We start from the raw sequence: 15610 nt of genomic DNA, 5'->3' as shown, positions 1-15610 counted from the left end.
CATGGCGGCCTCTGTTTCACCGCTACGCTCCTCCTTCAGGATTTGTAGCCCGCTAACGTTTCCCCATCACTGCTGCCGGGCCGCGCTGAGGACGCGCAGGAGATGCGAGAGTCAGAGGAGACATCTTCACCAGTCGGCGACGAGGTAAACGAAAGAGCGCCCCCGTTAAAAAAAAACAAAAAACCTACATTAAAACCCACCGGTTTAATGTACGTTACTTTGCGGAGGGACGCGCTATATACGCTTAAGCACCGGCGGAGGCGCGTGTACCGTCACGTGCGCTTACGGGGTGGTGATTGACAGCTGGCTTCGCCGTTCACGGTGGAGAGGGCAGGCCTAACGGGCGCAGCGGAACCTCCAGGTGAAGAGCGGAGGGGGAGGGAGAGGGTGTAAATTACAGGTCTCATTTAAACTGACGGCGCCGGCCACAAACGTGGTCGGTGTGACGTAACTCGCCGCAGTTTCTCTGGTTGTAGTGAGCTTACCGTTTGAGGTGACGTCAGCTGCCGCCGCTGCTGGAGGACGGCGCGGTGAAAAATGACCGTTTATTCCACTCGGGAGACGAGAGAAACGGTGACGTTAACTTAGCACTAACTTTACGTTACTGAGAGTCATTTTACGTTACAGATACAAGACCAAGGGTTACAGTAGCTGCTGCTGCTACTATTACTCCTTCTTCTTCTCTTCCCTGCTTGCTTCCTCCCTTCTTCTTCTCCTATCCTCTGCTTGCTTGCTTCATTCGTCTCCTTCCTTCCTTCTTCTTCTTCTTCCCTCTGCTTCCTTCCTTCCCTCTTCTTCACCTTCCCTCTTCTCCTTCCGTCTGCTTCCTTCCTTCTTCTTCTCCTTCCCTCCTTCTTCTTCTCCTTCCCTTTGCTTCCTTCCTTCTTCTTCTCATTCTCTCTGCTTCCTTCCTTCTTCTCATTCCCTCTGCTTCCTTCCTTGTTGTCCTTTCCTCTTCCTTCTTCTCCTTCTCTCTGCTCCCTTTTTTTTATTCTCATTCCTTTCCATCCTTCTACCCTCTTTCATTTCTTCTCCCTCCTTCCATCACTTTCCTCTCTCCTCTCTGCTTCCTTCCTTGCTTCCTTCTTTCTTTCCAGCTCCTTCCCTCTTGTTCTTTCCTTCTACTCCCCTTTTCTCCCCATTCCTCAAAAAAATAACAAATAGCAATGGGCGCCATTTTCTTCACATGAAACAGAAATGACCCTTAATACTTCTTTTCATTTGCAGCACACGTATGTTGTATGTTACTAATAACACGTCTGTCACTCGACTACGTGATGAACACATGCAGTTCCAGCTTCATGTGGAGTGACGTGTGGATCTCCTGTGTCTGTCTTGCAACCCGCGTCACCCGTCCTCCATGTCCAGGCACGCCGCCGTGGTGATCTCGGGGACGGAGTTGGCTCGGCAGCTGCACCGAGAGATCCAGCGCGACGTGGAGGAGCTGGTGGCTCAGGGCAACATGAGACCCCACCTGGGAGTGGTGCTGGTGGGGGACGACCCGGCCAGCCGCACCTACGTCAAGAACAAGACCCGGGCCGCCAGCATCCTGGGTCAGACCCCTGAACACCCGTATGCCACACTGAGCGTCACGCAGACACACACAGCCTCATAGCAATGCATGCGGGAATATGTGTGTGCAAAAGGCTACTTCTGGTTTTTTTTTAACATGGCGTGTGTGTTTGGGATACGTGTGTGTGTGTTTGCTCTGCAGGTATTTCCAGTGACACGGTGGTGCGGCCGAGGTCGGTGTCCCAGGAGGAGCTGCTGGAGCTGATCGACAAGATGAACCGCGACTGGAGGGTCAGCGGCCTGCTGGTGCAGCTGCCGCTTCCCGGTAAACACCGGGGGTTCCCTTCTCCACGCTCGACCACACAAACGCACGACAAATGCATTCTCGTTGTTGCCCTTGACCGGTGGCTGGCAGGAAAAAACGCAGGTGTCACTCATGCCGTTAACGAGGGGCGTGCGGGCCTGAAATCAAAGCAGCTGAATGGAATTCAGCCATCATTAGTTCCATTATTTAGACCGGTTTGTTTTTTACTGTGACAAGTAAAAATGTTCACAGAGGAAAACAAACTAAAGGACCAAGTTCTTCTTCTTCTTCACCACAATGGAGGAAGAAAAGACAAACATAACATTTACACTGATCATTGCAGCTGACAATGGCAGAACACACATTTACTCCATTAAAGATCCTTAAGTTGCATTATAGTGGGATGTACTGGTCGACCATTAAACACGATTATGTTCATGTCGTGTCGCGTGTGTCATGGTTGTATCTCCCTCTGCGTCTCCTCTTCAGAGCACATCAACGAGCGAGCGGTGTGCAACGCCATCGCTCCGGAGAAGGACGTGGACGGCTTCCACATCGTGAACATCGGTAAGCTGTGTCTGGACCAGAGGTCCATGGTGCCGGCCACGCCCGCCGCCGTCTGGGAGGTCATCAAACGAGCAGGTAGCCCAACTCGTAACCTTTTATCTCTATCTCACTAAGGCATTTATTTTGAGCTTCACAACATTTCATGAAGTCTAAAATCTCTGAAAGCAAAGGCTCCTCCTGCCTTTTGGTGTCCGGCCCACTAGATGGCGCCTAACAATCATTTTTTTTCCCACTTCAGTCCTCCACTTGACCAAGTAAGGGTTTAAATCCATAGAAATAAAAATGATATATGTATGTATGTATGACAGATTATATTTCTACGTTGTAAATATTTAGACCTTAGGGCTGAATGTGTTGTGGCAAATGTAAATTAGCCACATAGGAATCTTTAAGAAAGCAACAAAAAGAAGCTGCACGTGAATGAAATGATATGAGAAAAGAATTATCTGCCATGCGTTGCTTTACTCTTCTGACCAAGCAGAGGGCGCAGCCGGTCATGCACAAGCAGCGCGAGACCTTTCAATCAGAACTGTGAACTGAGTCAGAGTTCATACGGTCATGGAAAATCTGGAGAAGTCATGGCATTTTAAAATGCTTATTAATTCATTTACGCTGAGTTTGAAATAATTAACATGCTTTTAAAAGAAAGAGGCTCAAAATATAAGCAGGCATTCATACAGGCATCTCTATAAATGTTTATTCTTTTAATCAAACTATTGTCTCTCATTCATTAGTGTGGGAATACGAGTGTCCACTGTCAAGTTAAGATAGATATTGATAGATAAAATGAGTCTTTCATCTGTTCACTAGTCATGAAGTACTCGTCCAGTGGCAGTATAACGTCCCCGATAAACACCCATCAATTTCAAATTCAGATATCCGTCACCTTAAGTCCCTTAAGGTACTCTTGGAGATGAGAAAGCTCTTTAAAAAACATTCTTCAAGTAAGAAAAGAGGTCTTTTTTTTAATTAAATGTTTTGTTGTTGTTGTCAGACACAGCAGGTAAATAAAGTACAACATGCCAAACATACAGCAATTGAACCGCAAAGCCACACAGATGAAGTTCCAGTTTTTGTCGCTGCGTGTTTGTCGGCTGATGGAGACGGACAAGCTTTCACATATCGAATACGAAGTGAAATATGGGTCAAATATGTGCATATACGCGTTGATCGCTCATGTCGATGTATGAAGTGTAACCGGTGTCAGGCTGCAGCAACGTGCCTGTTTGATCTCTCTCACCCTGTTTTAGTGAATGCATAGTTTTCTCCTTGAACATGCAGAGTTCATGATTTGTTCTGAATAACCGACCCCCTTCCCTCCCCACCTCCATCTGAAAAATGTGTTTGTACAGGCATTGAGACGGTGGGGAAGAATGTGCTGGTCGCCGGTCGCTCCAAAAATGTCGGAATGCCCATCGCAATGCTGCTGCACACCGATCGCAAGCATGAACGCCCCGGGGGTAAGTGTGTGTGTGTGTGTGTGTGTGTGTGTGTGTGTGTGTGTGTGCGTGTGCGTGCAGGTGAGTCAGAATTGAATTATGATTTGAGTAATTCTCTTCATATGGTTATGATTATTGCACCAACTTGGCTTTTCCTGAAAGATTGGACGATGACCGGAAGAGTTCAATAACTCCTCACCTTGTTCTTTCATGACGGGAAAGAAGAGTTGGAACAGGGCGAGACTTTTGTGCCGGCGGATCAACTGTCCTTATAAGGGCGTAGGAAGCGGAAGGAGAGGATTTGGAGCATCGTACTATTTGGATGAAGCAACGAGATATGTTTGACTAGTCAACGTGGACCAGTGCTAGGGTCAGATCAACACAATATCACAATAATATGTCTGAAACTGCGTGAAAAGAGAACAGCTTCTCAGCAAATTTTTGACATTTTGGAATATACACAGTCAAAGTCGGGTTACAAGCCGCTCCTATACCTTTTTGGTGGGTGTTCCAGCTGTAGCAAGCTAGCGCTGCTGCTAGCTCCCCGCTAGCTGCTGCTAGCCAAGAAGGCAGTGCTAGCTGGCTACAGCGGGGAGCTAGTGGGGACACCCACCGACGGTAGTAGCAGCAGTAGACGACAACCATTAGCTGCAGTCCACGCCGTACATCACAGGGTGTGTTCTTTGAAGTACAATCATATTAACGCACTTTCTTGACAATTTATACTAAAGTCTGTATGTAAAAACATTAAAAAGGATATATTTATATTCGTCCTCGGTCCTAAATAGTAGTCCACGTTCTGTTTAAACCTGGTATTTGTGCACAGAATCAGGTAGCGATCAGTATGTGTATTATATTTTCCATTCCAGCCGTGACTGCGTCGGATTGATTTCAACTTTTCAATTCTAAAAGACAAATCTGTCAAGACGCCGCCACTTTGTTCATTTTGAGCTGACGGGTTCTAGTCATAAAGAAAGATGTATGAACACGGACTAACTCTTTGAATACGCTGAATCACTTTGCTTCATAGTTTTGGATTGCCGTGCGAGTGAAGGTGGAGGATGTAAAACGGACCAGGCATCATCTAATTGTTTACACTGATTTTGAAAAGTGAGTCCAATACAGAAGTGATTTAACTTGCATTCTTTCTACTGGCCACCAGGGGGCAACGACTCCGACTGCAAAGATAAGTCTTGTTGTATAGAAGTCTTTAGAAAATGACTTCTCTCTTGATGTATTCCCTCAGTAAACATGAGTTTATGTCTCAATCTCTAGTTTCAAGTCTTCAATACAGCATAATGCTCATTTAGTAAATTATGGTCATTTAGAGTCAAAAAGACCATAAAGCAGGGGACGCTTTAGGGGCGGGGCTTATCGTGATTGACAGGTTGCTTCGTTTTTTTTTTGCGAAATACAGCGGCGTCCGCAGATCGTCACTCGTCCACACTTCAAATGCGGTAACTTCTGTTCACTGGTTGCAAAAATCCAAGATGGCGACGGGCAAAATGACAAACTCGATGCTCCTAAAGCGTCCGTCCACAAGCCGAGGGCGACTACGTTCACTCCTTTTATACGTAGTCTGTGTTCAAACTCAAACTCCTCTGTATGCATTTCCCTTCTCGTGACGTGGCACTTCCCCCTGCGTTACATAGTCATCAGTAGAGGGGCACAAAGACCAGCAGGCTGGAGCACCAATATGGACCCAGCACAAATCCCAGACTGGGACTCAGTGCTTTACTGGTCAGACCGTATGTCATGCACGATGGGGGCGACCGGATGCCTTATTTTTACTTACACACACACACACACACTCTTTTCATAAGGAATGCGTCCTCAGGCTCCTGGGAGGTCGATGCGTTGCGACTTGCCTCTCCTTCAGTCTCACTTCTCTTATCTTCCTCAAAAACACACACACACACACACACACACACACACACACACACACACACACCTTAGCGTGATCCTCTCATCCACGCCCCACACATTTCCAGATAGAGATCAGGATCACTGTCGTCATGGTCGCTCTGCCCTCTTCGCGTAATCGTTGACCAACCCCGGAGGGCTTCCACAGGCGTGTACAAGAGTAAATACTGAGTATTTGTACACTTTCTTTCTCTTGTCTTTTTTTGAGAAATCCTCCCCTGAAACTCAAGACAATGGAGGTGAACGATGTACCGAAATTACACACCCTGGGAAAAAAAAGCAGTTTGCTTCTACTTTTACAAGCTTTTGTGAAGTCACAATTTTACATTAATTACACTGCGGCTTTATTCAATTATCTTTTCCTCCTATGCTGAGTCAGACGGATAAAATAAAACTATTAATTAAAAATATTAGAGGATTGTGTGTATATGGATGTGTGTGTATAAAAATAAAATAATGGTTTAGAAAATATGGATAAAGTTTAGGTGTATTTGGGCCTTTTAACATTGGGTTAGGATTTGTTTTTAATTAACATTTTCAAGCATGAGATGTGAAATGTAACATGTCCTCCCAGGTGACGCCACGGTGACCATCGCCCACAGATGCACGCCGAAGGAGCAGCTGAAGGAGCTGACCCGCCTGGCTGACATCATCATCGCTGCTGCAGGTAGTCGCACCATCCAGACGTCTTCACAGTTTTCGGACCGATCACCAGAAGTGACACGTGTGACGCACAGCAAAAGGCTTTTCGAAGTCGATTTAAATAACACGGTCACATTCTCGAGGTCTCCGTCGGCCTCTCGTGTCCGCAGCTCGTGGTTCCTTTTCTACCGGCGGTTTGATATCTGCTGTTCACTTCTCAACGACTCTCAATTCCCTTAACGTCAACAAGTGCGTTATAAGATATCAAATTAGTCAATGTACACAAATTAACACATTTTTCACAACTACAATAAAGACATAAGTTCAAAGGGGCCATAACTTTCCTCCGTCTTTACTTTCAAATAAGGGCATTGGCTAATAAACGGTGCGAGAGCCTGTTGGCCCTCAAAGAGCCGTACTTTTCCATGCCTTCCTTCTTCACATTCTGCATTACAAATTTAATCAGAAATCTTCCTTACAGGAAGTGTTGGTTTTCCTCTTTTGAAGGTGTTACTAGCCTCAGGTGCACACTCCTTAATCCGGCGTTGTTTCATTATGTTGGAAGTGCTGCGGCCTGTTAACGTCATCACAAGCACAAGTTGTGAAAGTGCTCACCAGCCCTTACAATAACCGACCCTGAAAAGTTCCCTTACGTTTGCTCCTCCCCAACCGTGGATTACTGGGGGAACAATAAGCGATCAGCAATCAGCAGAGTGTCTGTCGAAAGCCTCTTTTAAGTCACTGTGAAAGCCTTACGGGGGTTGCCGCGTCCTGCTTCCTTTTGTGTGTAATAATAAATGAGACGTTTCCTGGTGACTAAAAGCAGCTCGATGGGAAGGGCTCCAACTGTCAGCCCGTGACGTTTAGAAACCAGGAAGTGACCGTGCGCCGGGTGATTAAAAGAACTCTTAACGGCCACAAACTGTTCCCACGTCACAGGGGAATCAGAAATGCATGGTTTTTGTTTTTAATGTTAAACTAATTCTGTTCTGTTTCGGGATTGTAATTGTCATCATTCTGAATTTTTGGGGCCTAATTGTTTGACTTACCAGACAGACAGTACTTCGAAATCTGTTTAATATCTCCCTCCTCTGATGCTCTCCCGAATGCTGCGTTCACAGCAAAAGAGTTGCCAATATTCGCGACACGTTACTCGACCGTCGTAGGATGTCAAATTTGTGATTTTTAGGCGATGCGAAATGAATGTAATTGTCGCTGTCCCCATGTGATGGTGCACAAGAGATTTTTTTTTTTTTTTTTTTTTGGGAACAAATGATTATCTTCTGGTTCCTGTGACTAGGCGTTCCCGGGCTGATCACAGCGGACATGGTGAAAGAGGGCGCGGCGGTCATCGACGTGGGCATAAACCGCATCCAGGTCCCGAATACGGGAAAACTGAGGCTCATCGGCGACGTGGACTTTGAAGGTAAGTAAACCAAAACGTTCATCAGAAAAATTTCCAAAATGTCAACCACTTCATCGTTTTTATCTTCTGAGACACTTGTGTGAAACGGTCAAAACCGTGTTTTGTGAGGACACGGGGACCCCGCGAAACTGTTTTGTGAGGACACGGGGACCCCGCGAAACTGTTTTGTGAGGACACGGTGACCCCGCGAAACTGTTTTGTGAGGACACGGGAACCCCGCGAAACTGTTTTGTGAGGACACGGGGACCCCGCGAAACTGTTTTGTGAGGACACGGGGACCCCGCAAAACTGTTTTGTGAGGACACGGTGACCCCGCGAAACTGTTTTGAGGACACGGTGACCCCGCAAAACTGTTTTGTGAGAACACGGAGACCCCGCGAAACTGTTTTGTGAGGACACGGGGACCCCGCGAAACTGTTTTGTGAGGACACGGGGACCCCGCGAAACTGTTTTGTGAGAACACGGGGACCCCGCGAAACTGTTTTTTGAGGACTCCGTAGACTTTGACCACTAATTTTGTATAATTTCAACCTCGGTTGCTATAAATTTCCTCAAGGTTTTCCTGATGTATCAAGCTCACGAGAACCGTACAGACGGACGGATAAACTTTTTCACTGACGTTTTTTGTTGCAAGTGAAAATAATATCTCAATGATTTAAAAAAAATGTAAATCTAAGCTCTGGTTCTTAGAATTGATTCTTTTAAAAATCTTTAAAAGGAAGTAATTTGATATCCGTTTGTTTGACTTGTTGCAGGTGTGAAGGAGAAGGCCGGTTTCATCACACCTGTTCCCGGAGGCGTGGGTCCAATGACCGTCGCCATGCTGATGAGGAACACTGTGACCGCGGCCAGGAACGCGCTGATGCATTAAACACACACATTACTTTTATTGACTGATACACAGTGCAAATAGTGTATGCACACAGACTTACACAAATACATACATATGTCAGTTCATTTACTTCCACACACATTTTTTTGGAAAATCCAACGAGCTCAAAACTTCATACCTGCTGGGAAACTTACTTGATATGTACTTTGTTTATACTTTGAACGTTATTGTTTATTTATTTAAGCTATGAATTTTCAGATTTGTTCACTTTTTAAGAATTTAGATTCATATTTTTTCTACTGAAGTTTTTTTGGTTCATTGTTGAACATAAGGAAGGAATATTAAATAAAAAATAACGCAGTGCCAGTACTACAATCTGTCTGTTTTTTTTGTGTGTGTGGGTCGTCCTCCATATCAAGTGATTTCTCTGCCAGAATAATTGTATGCATCACGCAGTTATTAATTTAAAAAGAAGTCTTGTCGACACCAGATGTGAAAATTACAGCATGAAAAGTTAAAATGAGTCACATGGTTATTCTTTAAGGAGATTATGGTACCACTTGTGAGACATCCTTGCTGAAAGGGTTTATAAGCTGTAATTAATGATTTTACAAATAATTAAACTCTTAGAATTTATATATTTATATATATATTATGAGAATTTACGAGATGTTCTGATCTGTCAAGTTGACTGGAAAAAGAACTAACCCACTGTAATTCATCACTTAAAAAGTGAAAATTGTGATTTTGATACAAATATCAACAGGAGGAGAACCGACATTAAACTTTAGGTGGTATTTATTATTAGGGGCGTACGGCCCGCTAGCTAGCTCGGTAGCTCGCCCTTTTCCAAAGAAGCAGGTAGTGAGTCGGCAGGGGTGCTTGACCCAGCGCTGCTACTGGCACTGCTTTGGTGCTACACTAGTTCCAGAAAAGGATATCTGTAACCAGTGTAGCATCAAAGCATGGCTTAAATAGCACACTAGCTAACTAGCCAGCTGCTCGATAGTTGCTGAACGGTTTTTAGCCGCTACTGCAGACACCTTAGTTTAGGGAGCCAGTGACTTGCCGTGAGTCAGTCGAGTTTCCGCACACAAAAAAATGGCCGCTAATTAGACAATCCTGCTACGTTGGTTTAAACGGGAATGAGGAGTGTTCTGCTCATCTGGGGAATTCACTTTGGCGTTTGGCTAGCTGTTGATCTGCGCACAACATTTAGGCCGATCAACATTTTGAGAGGATTAAAGGTATAGCTAGAAAATCACAAAGTGAGCGTCGAGGCAAACCAAAGGATAACATTATTAATGGTGTGCGACTTATCAATGAAACATAAGCAAATGACCGTTTCCCCATTAATAAAGTTACTAATAGGAGCTCATAAGGCTTCTCAGAATGTGACTCTTAGATTTTATTGAAATAAAAAATGACCAACCAACAACTGAAGGCTAATTCCCAACTTTGGCTTCTATCCGGTTAAGAATGCTTCTTTACAGCCTCTGTCATCTCAATCTTTCTACTCAATTTTTCTTCTCTTCACCTGTCATGCGAAACATAGAGGCTGCCAAAAGAAATACCTTTACCTACTCAACCCCCTTCTGAAGAATTCAAGGCTTTCACAACGCCTGTAATCATCGATGGCGCAACCTTTCAGAACAGCCGAGGAGGCAATTTAGTGAAACTATTAGTCTGCCATGCGATTGCGTGGGTTCAAAACACTTACAAAGAAGTGAACTGCAAAAAAAAGAGCTTCCGGGCAACATCGTATACCTCGACCACCATCATCAAACCGGTTTGGTATTTGCCTCTGCATGCAGAGGCAAATAAAGGAAGACACGTTTCTCTTTTTTTTTTCTAAATGAAAGAAAAAAACGCTTTGCTTCAGTGATTGGGAGCTCGGTATATAAATTCAACAGACGCTTGTTGCCGATCACACAGACGGAGTTGGATTGAGAAGGTAGACGACAACATGTTTACACAAAGACAGACGCAGGCAGAGAAAGGTACGTTTCTAGTTTCTATAAAGTTTTCTTCCACGTTATATATTTGTTTAAATTAGGTCCTTGCTCATAGAAAAAAAAGCATTAAAGGAATAACCAAATTGCAGGCCCATTTTTTCTTCTTTTGACATTTGGGGGTGTGAGTGGTGAAAGATTTGCAGCATTTGTAAAAAAAAAAAAAAATCTTATTTCCCTTCATGTGTTCCAGCCCTCCTCTCAACAATGGCAGCGCTGCTTCTCCTGACCACAACAGGACAGTCCGCCATGCCGAATGACAGCCTCCCGACTATAATAACTCCGGCTCTGTCGACCCCGCAGCTCCTCAACAGTAAGTGGCACTCGTCTTTCAGCACTGATTTAGCTGATGATTACAAAGCTCCAAAATTTTAAATACATGACATATTGTCGTCTATATATTTAGATTGCACACTCAGGATTGCATACAAAGAGAAATTTAGAAATCTCTATGGGGGCCCAACTGTGACACTCATTGTGCCCCCAAATGAAAGGCATAATTAACATTAACTTAACAGACATGCATATGTTAGCTCAGCCACTTGAACACAGCTCTGATTTTTTTTCAGTTTTTCCACAAAAATTTGATATTATTTTATTCAGGGAGTGACAGTGTGGGCTCCATGGGTTTGAATGGGAACATGAATGACCTACTGTTGAGGGTGCACCCCAAACTCTGTATATATAATATATGTATTATATAGATGTATTAGTACAAGTGGTTTCAAGTATTGGATGGATGGAAAAAACATGAATCCAGCAAATGATAGTTTGACAGCAATGTATAAAAAAAGTCAGGAGGTTTTTTTTAATATCCCTCACTTCTACATCATATTTTTTTAATTTGTATTGAATAAATCAATTAATCTATAAAGTTTTTGATTTCTTATTCATTAAGTTTAAATACATTTTTAAAAAAAAGGTTTTATCAAATATCCGTTTGTTAATTGATCAATTTATCAGTTTGTCAAATTTGGCACAAATGGGCCTCCATACTTTTGTGTTAAAAAGTCTCTCCCTCTCTCTCTCTCTCTCTCTCTCTCTCTCTCTCTCTCTCTCTCTACAGGCAGTGTGGAGGAACCTAAAGTCCTGCCCTCACACAGATCGTGCAGGAGTGAACACGAAAATTTCTGCGAAAACGGTGGAGAGTGCATGTACCCCCAAGACAGCGACGAACCCTCTTGCATGTAAGCACACATGAGTAAGCCTCTGGCCTACAGGACCCACTGGGTTTTCTGAATATGTTTGACACACACTCGCGTCTTAGGAATGCGCTCACATATTTGTGTGTGTGTGTGGTTTTGCAGCTGCAAGTCCTCCTACAGCGGCCGGCGGTGCCTGTTCTGGAACGACCGCGCTCACACTTTGCCTGAGCTGGAGCAGCTAATCGGCATCTCTTTTGGGGTGGCCGTGCTCGTCATCGTCCTGGCCTTCATCATTTACTGCCTCGCCCACAAGAGGTGAGTACCTGCAGGGCTTTCTCCGTACAGAGCTGCACGAAGGAGAAATATTGTATCAACGTATCGAATTGTCACCAAGAAAACGAGAATACTTTTCAAATTTGTGTGATTTTTTTTCTCTGCCCTGTTCTGCAGATGTATAAAATCAGCGCCGCTCAAAAAGTTCCCGCTGTCCGAGTTGTCGGTGTGACCATCCAATGTTTGTCATCATCTTTCATCAGCGTTATGAACGTAAACTATTACACTGTACTCTATTTATTGTAATATAACAATTAACTTATTGAAAGTGTTCAATGTATTTTACAATTTGTAATAAATCTATAAAAATATACATGTCGTTGAAATGTTTGTGGGTTAGCATTGCGCAAATACACACACCACACATACATACATCAGTTAATTTAGTTTCACACACATTTTAGCATTCATCATTATTAACTTGTTATTTAAGAGATATGGATCTTTTGTCTAATAGGGATGCTCAACAGCCTTTTCTTTGTTATGGCACTATTTTGTAATACGAAATGTATGAATAAATGAAAAACAAGATTTACAGTCATAGCCATATGGCAAATAATGCTAGGAAACAAACGGCAAAGAGGGTTTATATTATGAATAAATAATATATCAACATTCACCAGTATACCCAATGCCATAAATACCAGTTGAAACAGCAACTCTGTACAGAAACTCAGGCTAATTTCACTATCTCCACCGTAGCAGCAGCTAACGGTGCTGACAGTGCAAACTGCGGCAACTGTAGCTGCTAACAACGCTAACAGTGCAAATTACGGCAATAGTAGCAGCTAACGACGCTAACAGTGCAAACTGCGGCAGCAGTAGCAGCTAACGGTGCAAACAGTGCAAACTACGGCAAACATAGCCACTAATGGTGCTAATAGTGCAAATTACAGCAATAGCAGCAGCTAATGACGCTAAAAGTGCAAACTACAACAACCGTAGCAGCTAACAGTGTATAACAGTGAATAAAACTGTGTTCTTCCCACATTCAGACCTCTTACATTTATGAAATTAAAGTCACAATTTAGTAACATTATGTAGTTAAAGAGGAAAGTCCATTTAGAGGAAAGTCCATTTAAACGGTGTGAATACTTCTTCCAACAATATCTATCTGTTAAAGTACACAGTACAATGATACCAAATTAAACATGTTTTTTTAAAAGGATGACAGGAAGGAGCTGCTCCTCAGAATTGTTGTTGCTGGTGGGGGTTAACATGGTGCCTTTAGGGTCTTTTTACTTTGAAGTTTAAGGTGTTTAAAGTTCGGGCGTCACCACACCCAGCAGCCTGCAGGATGGAGCCTGATTGGTTTCCTTGTCTGTGTGCCAGGAGAGGAGTCACCTGCACTCCTTTTTACCTGATCGTTCCTTTTTTACTTCTTTTTTGGACAAATCAGAAGCGCCAGTAATCCAGAGGACTTGCTTCTCTTTCTGCTCGCCCAGAAGCATCTTGTCATCGCCCTGTCTGTCGCCCTCTGAAATGGGGAACAACAAACCGCTAGCGCTGCTCTCGCTCATTGGTAAGTTGTGTTAAAGAGAAATGTTGTAGTAAATTGTAGCAAGTTGTTGCAAGTTGTAGCAAGTTGTAGCAAATTGTAGCAATGCATAGCAAGTTGTAGCAAATTGTGCAAATGGTAGCAAACGAGAGGGAACGCAGTAGAAAGAGGCTTTTAAGGCCACTGATGGTAAAAAAAGAAAAAAAGAAAAAGGAAACATACTATCGTAAAGTGTGCAGCTTTGAGCCACAGTTACCTTTGTGTTCAATGCTGCTTCGTACGTCACACCACTGCACCCAGCAGCTCCAGTGAGTGAAACACTGTGATGCACCAGTTTACATGATCCATAAATGTTGCATTTGATACGTTCGGGGAACTACGTTGCTGGTGGTACTTATGTACTTACATGTGTTATTGTGACTAGAGTAAGTATTCGGATCCTTTGCTCAAGTATAATTAGCAAATTTGAAATGCTATATTACGCTATTTCATTTTCTTATAAAATTGAGAGGGAAATCCTTTTTTTTTTTACACAAAATAGTATTGAAAGCAGTTACAAGGCCTGCAAAACATATGATCAGCTGATAAAACGTGCACCCAAAAGCACCCAAAAGTGTTTAAAGGGATACTTTATCGTCATATTATAATATATCCATCATGTATAATATCGAATAATATCTCATCCCTATACATATAATCCTTTATGGGGACACAAAGCATTAAAATAACATAATATCAAAGGCTATGTAACGGTGTTGATCTGAATTCAAGTGAAAACCCATCAATTTAACTCAAAATGTTGAAACTATGGTGCATTTTGATTCCTGAGTATTTTACATGAAGGTTTTCTTCAGTAAAGGATGATATTTCCTCACAAGGCCTGTTTCTTCACTTCACATGAGTAATGTCAGAAATGACTGGACGTTTCTGGAGAAGGACGTACGTGTGCTGATGCGCTGACGCACACCTGCTGAGCTCAGAGCCCGAGGGATGCTGGGAGATCTATCGCGTCGGTCTAGTTGAATCTGAAATTTGCTTGTCACGTTCATTCTTATCTGTAAAGAGTCACATAACGCTGTAGCTTGTGTAAACCGATGACACCATCACCAGTGAAAATCCTGTTAAATCCCATTTAAGTACAGAAGTAAAAGTACTCCCTCTGATATGTTGACGTTATTAGATTCTTAACAATGATGCGTCAATGCAGTTGTTGTATCTGGTGGAGGTTGAGCTATAGTTGTAGAAGCTTTACAGTTTGGTGGTTTACTCTAGTGCATCCCAACATAAGGGTCCGGGCCCTCCAAAGGGCCACGAGATGAAATCGGAGGGGTCATGAGATGAATGATAAGAGAGGAAAAAGACAAAAACAAATCTTTTGCTGCGTACATTTGTATTTATTGTTGTTGTTTTGGACTTTTCTCTAATCTTTTTTTTTTTTTATTTTTAATTTTGTGTCCAACAATCAGATGTTACCCGCGTGAAATGAGAAGTCAACGTTGACTTATTTGTCACGTAACGTGTGTGATTTAAGTAACACAAACAATGGTCTTTTCCTAAACCTAACTAAGTAGTTTTGTGGCCTAAACCTAATTAAGTATTCTACGATCTTTTCCTAAAACTGAGTAGTTTTGTTGCCAAAACCAAACTTTGTATTCTACGATCTTTTCCCAAACCTAACTAAGTATTCTGCAATTCCAAACCTTTTTAGTTTTGTTTGCCTAAGCTAAACTAAGTAGTTTTGTAGCCTCAGTTCCTCACAATCTTTTCCTTAACCCAACTAAGTATTTAACCTATTTTATTTTTACCTTTTATTGCCTAAACCTAACTCAGTTGTTTCCTGTGAAGTTTGAGAATGTTGATATTTGTTTTTTAGTAGTAATGCCATGCTTCTACTCTGTTGGTTCACTTCCGCTGTGCAGACACACACGTTCTTCATCTGTGCATGAGAAGACTTTGCCCGTCGACAATGTGGGTCAT

The 15610-nt window shown here is 43.0% G+C and overlaps 3 protein-coding genes across 6 annotated transcripts in view; all 3 read left to right on the top strand.

Moving 5' to 3' along the window:
• mthfd2l (methylenetetrahydrofolate dehydrogenase (NADP+ dependent) 2 like) lies at nucleotides 1–9014 on the top strand. 4 transcript variants are annotated; one of them, XM_068566744.1, is made up of 9 exons: nucleotides 314–361; nucleotides 477–573; nucleotides 1369–1553; nucleotides 1715–1837; nucleotides 2306–2458; nucleotides 3736–3843; nucleotides 6320–6412; nucleotides 7688–7813; nucleotides 8569–9014. In XM_068566744.1, exons 3-9 carry the CDS (start codon nucleotides 1463–1465, stop codon nucleotides 8682–8684), a joined length of 810 nt encoding a protein of 269 aa, XP_068422845.1. In that variant the 5' UTR covers nucleotides 314–361; nucleotides 477–573; nucleotides 1369–1462; the 3' UTR covers nucleotides 8685–9014. The 4 variants fall into 4 exon arrangements, with proteins under 4 accessions (XP_068422844.1, XP_068422848.1, XP_068422845.1 ...); XM_068566743.1 differs by lacking the exons at nucleotides 314–361; nucleotides 477–573 and adding an exon at nucleotides 1–144; XM_068566747.1 differs by lacking the exon at nucleotides 477–573 and having other exon boundaries at nucleotides 305–361.
• Nucleotides 9015–10854: 1840 nt separating this feature from the next.
• On the top strand, nucleotides 10855–12362 carry epgn (epithelial mitogen homolog (mouse)). The gene is made up of 4 exons (XM_068566750.1): nucleotides 10855–10970; nucleotides 11724–11844; nucleotides 11965–12117; nucleotides 12253–12362. The coding sequence occupies exons 1-4, from the start codon at nucleotides 10865–10867 to the stop codon at nucleotides 12305–12307; spliced, it is 435 nt and encodes a 144-aa protein (XP_068422851.1). The 5' UTR covers nucleotides 10855–10864; the 3' UTR covers nucleotides 12308–12362.
• Nucleotides 12363–13617: 1255 nt separating this feature from the next.
• LOC137779291 (proepiregulin-like) overlaps nucleotides 13618–15610 on the top strand; it is a 6337-nt gene continuing 4344 nt past the window's right edge. Inside the window, exon 1 of the mRNA XM_068566916.1 lies at nucleotides 13618–13657. Within this exon, the coding sequence (XP_068423017.1) occupies nucleotides 13618–13657 (40 nt within the window). The remainder of the gene's footprint in view (nucleotides 13658–15610) is intronic.

The sequence above is a fragment of the Clinocottus analis genome, unplaced genomic scaffold (assembly GCF_023055335.1).
Source record: "Clinocottus analis isolate CAN_PGR_092001 unplaced genomic scaffold, fCliAna1.0.p SCAF_7, whole genome shotgun sequence".
In the NCBI taxonomy this organism is placed as follows: Eukaryota; Metazoa; Chordata; class Actinopteri; order Perciformes; family Cottidae; genus Clinocottus; species Clinocottus analis.
The sequence above is the reverse complement of the archived record's forward strand: the minus strand, read 5'-3'. Positions and strand labels throughout refer to the sequence as shown.

What these genes read in the sequence shown, in the direction of transcription:
- epgn (XM_068566750.1), top strand. Translation starts at nt 10,865, where the DNA reads ATGGCAGCGCTGCTTCTCCTGACCACAACAGGACAGTCCGCCATGCCG. An exon ending in GACCCCGCAGCTCCTCAACA is followed by an intron (nt 10,971 to 11,723) that starts GTAAGTGGCACT and finishes CTCTCTCTACAG; the next exon opens with GCAGTGTGGAGGAACCTAAA. An exon ending in AGCGACGAACCCTCTTGCAT is followed by an intron (nt 11,845 to 11,964) that starts GTAAGCACACAT and finishes GTGGTTTTGCAG; the next exon opens with CTGCAAGTCCTCCTACAGCG.
- mthfd2l (XM_068566743.1), top strand. Translation starts at nt 2, where the DNA reads ATGGCGGCCTCTGTTTCACCGCTACGCTCCTCCTTCAGGATTTGTAGC. An exon ending in CCGGGCCGCCAGCATCCTGG is followed by an intron (nt 1,554 to 1,714) that starts GTCAGACCCCTG and finishes TTTGCTCTGCAG; the next exon opens with GTATTTCCAGTGACACGGTG. An exon ending in CATCATCATCGCTGCTGCAG is followed by an intron (nt 6,413 to 7,687) that starts GTAGTCGCACCA and finishes TCCTGTGACTAG; the next exon opens with GCGTTCCCGGGCTGATCACA.